Genomic DNA, 8,207 nt, shown 5'->3' on the forward strand with positions numbered 1-8,207 from the left:
CTCGAGAAGAACCTGGCTATTACACGCGATCATAAAACTGACGTAACTACGCGGTAAGTCACAAACACCAACAAACAAAATGGAAGTTTTGGTTAGAAATAAATACTTTTTCTTGCCATACATCTAATAATAGACAGATGTCGTCGTCTCTCCAGATGTCTTTTTTATTTCTCTGTCGATAGCCCGACACGTATTCCGCAGCCATCTTGTATTTTCTCGTGCGCGTGGGATTGTGGGATCTCTCTTATGACTGGATCTAGTTTCGAGAACTCTCTCCAGTTGATCACTATTGAACCTCGTTTCAGTCAAGATTGAAATGGTCGAGAGCGTTCGCACCACGGAACACTCTCCGACCTTAGTCACAATCTAGATCGAAATGCTCGGTGCGAACGGGGTATAAGAATGTGATCTAACACATGATTCTGATTTCATCATTGATTGATTACTTCAATGATGAAATTAATTCATTGTTCACCATTGTGACTTGTCAAACTAAAGTTGCCAATAAGTGGCAGGTTTGTTCAAATGAGGTAAATCCATATATATTGCAGTTTTGAGTGACAAAATGTTGGAGGAATCATATCATGTAAACCAGTCTTTAGATATGTTCAATTTCTAAGCAACACTGTTACTGGAGTTTTGGAAAATCAGAGAGAGATGACACTCCCAATGAGTCATATGTTTCACTTAGAGCATTAGAGATACAGTATATTAAAAGGGGTTAAACTAATGGATTGTAAAATAGCATTCCTCACACAATAAATGCAGCTGACCTTTGGGTGTTTCTAAACAGAAAATGCTGATAATACTCATATCTTGTGGTGACCTAAAGTTAACAATAGTGACAGTACAGAAGACAGTAGAGGGGGCCCACATGAAATTAGACAAACAAAATACAGTTTACAGTTAGTTTTGTTGATGTTTTATTTCAGTAAAAAATAAGTCACCCATGACATAGCTACAGATAAGACGGTCTACAGTTTACCAAATTGGAGTCAGTATACATGTGCACTGTCTGCACATATATAATCTACCACTTATTATTATAACAAAAGAAACCAAATAACAAACAGTAATAAAATGTGCATTTGTGATATATAGATATATCGTGTTGTTGGTTATATCATATTTCTTATATGATTATCTACTTTATTTTATAAATGATGACACTTAAACAGAATTTCTCCTTTATTGAGAAATTTTTTCTGTTTATCCCCTCACCGAGTGATTCTGGTGCTTCTGAAGTGGTCTCAGCGACTCTAGCGGCGCTTAAAAACTGTCAAGCGGCATCTAAGTTCCCTAGTATGGAGAATTTTTTCTGTAAATTTTCGTCCGATTTTATTAAATAACTAGCTTACCCGTCGCGCATTGCTGCGATCTCAGAAGAAAGGAAATTCAAGCAAACTCGTTATGATAAAATTCAATTTACATTTTATCATTTTTATTGAAACTTATTATTATTATTCATTTTCATCGGGAAAACATTTNGTTCTCATTCTTTACAAGTACTGAACAGAATAAGACATAAAAATTTACTTTGCGATGCTGTTTTAAATACTGATGATGGAGGACAGTTCCAAATTCACAAATGTATAATGGCTGCTTACTCTGATTATTTTGAAATCCTATTCACGTTTACGATTTATGGAAAAGACAAACATTCCTTTTTAATGTATGATGTCAACAAAGATATCTTAGAAAGAATCATCGAATATATTTATGAAGGTCACACCAAATTGGAATGGGATAACGCCCGAGAAGTATTCACTGCTGCTGAACAATATCTTATGGAAGGTTTGGTGTTAGACTGTTTAATATTTTTCGAACTGGAGTTGAACATTCAAAACTGTCTTATAATAAGGAAATTCATAAAGACGTATCATTACCCAAAATTTGAAAAATTAATCGAAGACTATTTATTGAAAAACTTCGAAGATATAGCTACCAAAACTGCACAGATAATGGACCTCACTGTTAAAGATCTAATAGAAATTCTCAAAAAGGATAAACTTAATGTTAAATCTGAACAATTCGTTTGGGCGACGATATTAAAATGGATCGATATAAATCCACGACAGAGGCAAATTTACATATTTCAGTTGCTGAAATGTTTTCGTATCGGGTTACTAAATATGGAATTTCTCACTCAGAATGTGATAAACCATTCTTATGTTCTAGAGAACCATCGATGCTATTTTTTACTTATCGAAACATTAAGGTTTCTAAATAGCATAAATATAGTCGAAAGCATGTATTACAAAATGATCATACCTAAATTTGCCCGTCCAAGATTTCCATACGAAATCATATTTGCCATAGGAGGGTGGAATTATGGTTCTACTTCTAATGCCATGGAGATGTATGATGTTAGAGCCAATCGATGGATTCAACCTGAACATAATTTTCAGATGTCTCCAAAAGCTTATCACAAATGCGCAGTTATAAAACATCATATTTACATAATAGGTGGCTTTCATGGGACAAAGCAATTTAATAATTGCAACTGCTTTAATGCAATTGATAAAAGTTGGAAAGAAATAGCTCCAATGCATAGTAAACGCTGTTACGTAAGTGTTGCGGTTCTAGATAACATCATTTATGCTATGGGAGGATTTGATGGTTTAGTTAGAAAAAACACTGTTGAAAAATATGATTGTAATAAAAATCAATGGACTATGATTGCACCCATGAATTTACAGAGAAGCGATGCGAGTGCCACTACTTTAAATGGTCGTATTTATATAACAGGTGGATTTACTGGAACAGAAGTACTTAGATCTGCAGAATATTATAATCCTGGAAATAATCAATGGACACTCATTCAACCAATGAACGTTCGCAGAAGTGGAGTATCTTGTGTAGCATACAAAGGATGTATTTATGCATTGGGAGGTTTCAACGGTAACACTCGCCTAGACACAGTCGAAAAATACAATCTACATCGAAATGTTTGGAGTGATGTACCACATATGTTATCATCTAGAAGTAATTTCGATACCGTAGTAATTGATGATGCAATATGTGTAATTGGAGGTTTCAATGGAAGGACTTCAATTTCTCAAGTAGAATGTTATGACGATGAAAGTAATCAATGGCGCAAAGTATCAGAGATGAACATAATTAGATCAGCTCTAGCTACTTGCGTTGTCCGTGACATTCCTAATATCAATGATTACCTCTATACACATAGAGATCGATTACTTGAAGAAAAGCGGAGAAATCTGTTACAGTTGCAATTACATTGCACAAATAATTCAAACGTTTAATCTGTTTCTAATGTGTATAAAATGTTTGTATAATTGCTTAATTAAAAAAATATTTAATAAACGTATATAATAATTTAAAGTTATTGCGTATTTTTAAATTCAGTACCATGGACGAATAAATAGTTTTAAAAAGTAATATTGTAGGGTTTTGGAATTTAACTCCTTTAGCCCAGCACCAAGAAGGCATTTTCAGCAAACTCATTATGGGTTCAGCCAGGTCTAAAATGGGACAGCTAGCTAGAATGAAACGAAGCGCGATATACCTGAACATGCCACCACGAGATCCTCCTAGGGCTTTTCGATCCATCCGGATTTGTTCCCTGGTTCTCTGAGCAGAGTTTTTCGACTTTTTCACACCTGCAGATCAGAAAAAATAGAAATATTTTGCAGACCGACAGAAGGCAAAAGATAAATTATCTTTGAATTAAACCGTGCACGGCTGTCGTAACTTTATTTAAACAATCGCAAAAAATAAAATAAACCAACAAGTTGCTCAACTTTCCTCGCAACATTTAACATTCTCGTGGCGCCATCTGTTGTCATATTTTATTTTAAAAACTTTTAAATCTTTAACTATTATAAAATGGCAAAAACCTGAATTTTCAGTATAGGGATGAGTTTTATAAAATATTGGAAATGCTAATAACGAGTATAATCTTCATTAAGTCCGACCCTACTCGTGATACACACGATCGCCATTATCTTTCCACTCCGTCGACGTTTAATCACCAAAATTTAACAGCATTAATTCTCCTAATTAACAAACCTTCCTGCAAAACTTCAGAAATAATCGACAAAAAGCACAGAAGTTATTCGTGCCCCCCACACAAAAACAACCATCCATACACACAGGGGAAAAACCCGATTTTTTGCAATTCTCGACGTTTCAAGGTGCCTTCAGTCCAAAAATATAAAAATCCTCAGATCATTTTCTGACCGATCGCCATACTTTTTCTCTGTTAAATATATGAAACAGAACCGGAAAAGTAAAAAGTACTTAAAAATAACTACTAACTTGCCTAACAAATATTAGCGTAGTAAGCTACTGAAATTTTGAACAAAATTTCAACACATTTTGTTTATCAAAAATTTTCTCACATTTGGAAAGATTATAAAGATTATAAAGCTATAAAGATTAATCTTTAAAACCATTTTTTAACTTTTTTTAATATATAAGATGTTCCAAACTGTGGACACAAACTTCGGGAGTGGATTTCTGATAGGTCCTATTAACATATGTCCGGAAATGCACTGTTCTCCAGTATTTGGATGCTACTGCCGAATGGCAATGATTAAAGTGTTCGCCTACAAAAAAAATTATGCAAAATTAAAAATGAAGAAAATCTTTATAGTTTACAATAAAAGTGCTTAATTCAATTATTTACAATTCCATTATAAACTACATTGCAATGATTTCGATAGAGGACCTAATAATGATTTGTGACTAACAATAGTTGGTCTGCTGCTCTTTAAACAATCAACAACAAGCAAAATTTTATCATGGACGAATTCCAGGAACAATTTAAGAAATTTTGCAAATTCGGAGATACAAAAAGTAAAGGAGACGCCATTACTCTTACAAGCACCGATAAATGGTTCAGACAGGCTAAATTCTTTGATAAACCTAGTAACATCACCGGTGCCGATACAGCAATATACTTCAACAAGATTGCCAAGTAAAATTTTCTGCACAAATTAATTTAAAAAAATCAAATACAATTGTAATTTCTTTATCTTCTTCATTAGAGGAAAGAAAACTTTATCATACAAAGAATTCCTGGAATATTTAGATACTTTGGCAAAAGCCAAGAAGATGGATATAGACGAAGTTAAAGTTAAATTGTTGTTGTGTGGTGATCCCGGAACAACTAGCACAACCGTTTGGTTCCTCTTTATTTTTTACTATTTTTAAGATAATTTTGCGTTTTTTATTAATGTTTTCCCGTGTTTTTAGGCAGCAGTCAAGGTCGGGGCTGTGGATCGTCTAACAGACACTTCGGCTTATACGGGAACTCATAAAGAAAGATTCGATGCATCCGGTAAAGGTAAAGGCATCGAAGGAAGGCAAGAAAGAGCAGAAAATACAGGATACGTTGGTGGATATAAAGGAGCCGGGACTTACGACAAAAGCCGTAAAAAAAACTGATTAAAAATCTGAAACCGAATTTGTAATGTCTCAATCATCAAAATTTTTTAATCCTTTAATTTTATATTATGGAAATTAATCATAATTAAATAAAAAGAGATTACAAAATTCTCAGAAATTATGCGTATTATTTGTGAGCTGCACGAAATATATTTATCAAAATTCCATGTAAAATATATAAAATATGGACATAATTAGATAATAGAGCACTTTTCTTAAGAATTTTAATGAGTTAATAAATAAACTTCTTAATAAATAAAAATTCTACTGTTATACTGTTTAATATAAATTAATTTTTTAAAAACTTATTTAACATCTAAATTTCATATTTAAAATTAAAAGTTATAAAATTTTTCGAGTCGTCGCGCCCCCACGCGTCAATCTAGAGAAGTAAAGAAAGTGATAGACGTGGCGTTAACGAGAAAGCTAGGACAGACAAGAAAAGATGTTGACCAAATTCGAAACGAAATCGGCACGAGTTAAAGGCTTGAGTTTCCATCCGAAAAGGCCATGGATCCTGGCCAGTCTTCACAATGGCGTAATTCAGTTGTGGGATTACCGAATGTGCACTCTCTTAGACAAGTTCGACGAACACGATGGACCCGTTAGAGGAATTTGCTTCCATAATCAACAACCACTCTTCGTTTCCGGAGGCGATGATTATAAAATTAAGGTAATTTAATCCGTTAGCCATGTGTTGAAACTTACAAGATTCCGCGAAGCTAAAATTGCACTTCTGAATGAAGAGTTTGAACCTTCCAAATGTTACACCCAACCCCCCTAGACCAGTGGATCTCAGTTTTTTTGAAGTCGAGGAACACTAAACTTTGGCATTTTTTTCCGTGTAACACTCACAATACATCAGCTTTAAAGCAGGGGTGGCAAACTTTTTGAAATCAAGTGCACTAGGTCTAGTAGATGACGACATTGGCGTTTGCTGATTACATTCCCATACAAAAATTATTTTACATTGTATTGATGTTTCTTTTGCAACAATTTTTAATTGTATATTTGATTTTTTCATGGAACACTTGAAGTAGCTTCATGGAGCACCCATGTTCCTTGGACCATGGATTGAGAACCACAGCCTGCCCTAGACAATAGCAAATGCAAACGAATTTTGATTCTTAGCTATTAAAATGTTTAAAGAATGAAACAAGAAGTAAATAATTATATCAAAAACATATTTTTCTTGAAAATTGGTTGATATATCCTAACTAGATAGAAGTTACCTAAAAGTAACTTAGGTGTGTTGCCCAGTAAAGCAGCTTTAAAGTGGCTGTGTAAGTGATGTAGCCCGTTTCGAATGAAATGGTGTTCCGTTAGCCTTCTTATCCAGCTGTATTAGAGCCGCACCTTTGGCATATTAAAGCAGTTATGGGCATATATAAAACATAATTTTTGAGGCTTGATATAAGCAAATATATTGGATGATAGATTGATGGTGGGTTAATTAAACAATAAACCTGGATTAACTGTTGGGTTAGAACTTGGCTAATTAATTTAATTTCTTATTACATATATATGATCATAAGAAAAGTATAGACATGGAATTACTTAATATCTGTGTAATTAATTACATAAGTTATAGCCTGATGGTTAATCTGGTTTTTGTATGACCGTTACTATAATTTGGACTTGGTATTTTATATAAAGTTATTTAAAATGTTAGGTAGATTGATTCAGAATAACTTTAAAACAAAATTATATATAAACATGATATTATGGAACCATATAAAACCATATTTATACTACAAAAAGTTAGGTTTAGAATAAAACCATTTTATTTCAAAACTTCCAAGAGATATTAAAATTAAGGGTAAGATTATAGCTCTGAATGAGACAATAGTGACCTTTCCATATGTGTTGATAATGATCAAAAAGTCAAAAGAATAGTGGTCCTAAATGTGTTCCAAAGTCACGATGACATCACCTTTGCTATGTTAGTGTTGTGGTTAGTCTTCATTACAAGTTTGTACGGTGTGTGATCGGTTAACGAACCGATAATCCGTTCCAAGACTTTGTTTGCTATTTGAATTATTTGTTAACCAATTATGAATTTACCATAGGTTTGTATGGGAATTTGATTAATTCGTTCTAGAGACCCCAAAAAATAAAAAATATATACTTTCTTACTACGTTTATTTAATAATACATATACACACAGACTTGCATTTTTATTAGTTATGTTTTTTTTTGTTTGTGGGGGTTAAATAATCTGTCTAATATCAATTGCTTTTCTCTCTTCTTCAGAATTTTCAGAATTAATAGCATTGTAATTGTAGAGATCCCCAAGCCTATAATCTCAACCTGGTTTGTATGCCATTCTAAGAACATTGATCTGACATCCCCCACTTCTTCAAAAGATCTTTAATTAATAGCAGATATCGGCATTAATCCTCTTTTTCAGAATAAAACATATCTCATCAATTGCAGAAATTGCTTTTAGCTCTTAGTATAATTAAATTAATTAATTAAAATATCTATAACCATAAAGTAGATAATAGGAAGGGCTTATCACACCAATGACAAAGGGCACAAACGCTCAAAAATCAAAGTAAAAAAAAAATTTAATAAAACAAATAGGGTTGTACAATAAGATGATTACATAAGTATAAAAACCGTAAAAATCCAAAATGCATTTCGGACTATTTTCCAATGGAAAAATAGTCCCTCATCCCTGTCGCTATTACCAACTGATGAGGGACTATTTTTCCATTGGAAAATAGTCCGAAATGCATTTTGGATTTTTACGGTTTTTATACTTATGTAATCATCTTATTGTACAACCCTAT

At 33.1% G+C, this 8,207-nt stretch overlaps 2 protein-coding genes and 1 pseudogene across 2 annotated transcripts in view; all 3 read left to right on the forward strand.

Moving 5' to 3' along the window:
- The first annotated feature begins 1,561 nt into the window (after positions 1–1,561).
- On the forward strand, positions 1,562–3,337 carry LOC111625672 (annotated as a pseudogene).
- A 1,355-nt stretch (positions 3,338–4,692) lies between these two features.
- Positions 4,693–5,616, forward strand: LOC111625673 (TPPP family protein CG45057-like). The gene is made up of 3 exons (XM_023368888.1): positions 4,693–4,942; positions 5,013–5,145; positions 5,221–5,616. The coding sequence occupies exons 1-3, from the start codon at positions 4,767–4,769 to the stop codon at positions 5,410–5,412; spliced, it is 501 nt and encodes a 166-aa protein (XP_023224656.1). The 5' UTR covers positions 4,693–4,766; the 3' UTR covers positions 5,413–5,616.
- Positions 5,617–5,786: 170 nt separating this feature from the next.
- Positions 5,787–8,207, forward strand: part of LOC111625690 (coatomer subunit alpha-like) — a 9,075-nt gene continuing 6,654 nt past the window's right edge. Inside the window, exon 1 of the mRNA XM_023368900.1 lies at positions 5,787–6,085. Within this exon, the coding sequence (XP_023224668.1) occupies positions 5,858–6,085 (228 nt within the window). The 5' untranslated portion in view covers positions 5,787–5,857. The remainder of the gene's footprint in view (positions 6,086–8,207) is intronic.

Source organism: Centruroides sculpturatus, unplaced genomic scaffold (assembly GCF_000671375.1).
Source record: "Centruroides sculpturatus isolate CEXI.00-Female unplaced genomic scaffold, Cexi_2.0 scaffold338, whole genome shotgun sequence".
Lineage (NCBI taxonomy): Eukaryota > Metazoa > Arthropoda > Arachnida > Scorpiones > Buthidae > Centruroides > Centruroides sculpturatus.

Bases quoted from the DNA above. Each gene is read 5' to 3' on its own strand.
- LOC111625673 (XM_023368888.1), top strand. From the start codon at position 4,767: ATGGACGAATTCCAGGAACAATTTAAGAAATTTTGCAAATTCGGAGAT. The intron at 4,943-5,012 runs GTAAAATTTTCT...CTTCTTCATTAG, and splicing joins TACTTCAACAAGATTGCCAA to AGGAAAGAAAACTTTATCAT. The intron at 5,146-5,220 runs GTTTGGTTCCTC...CCGTGTTTTTAG, and splicing joins CCGGAACAACTAGCACAACC to GCAGCAGTCAAGGTCGGGGC.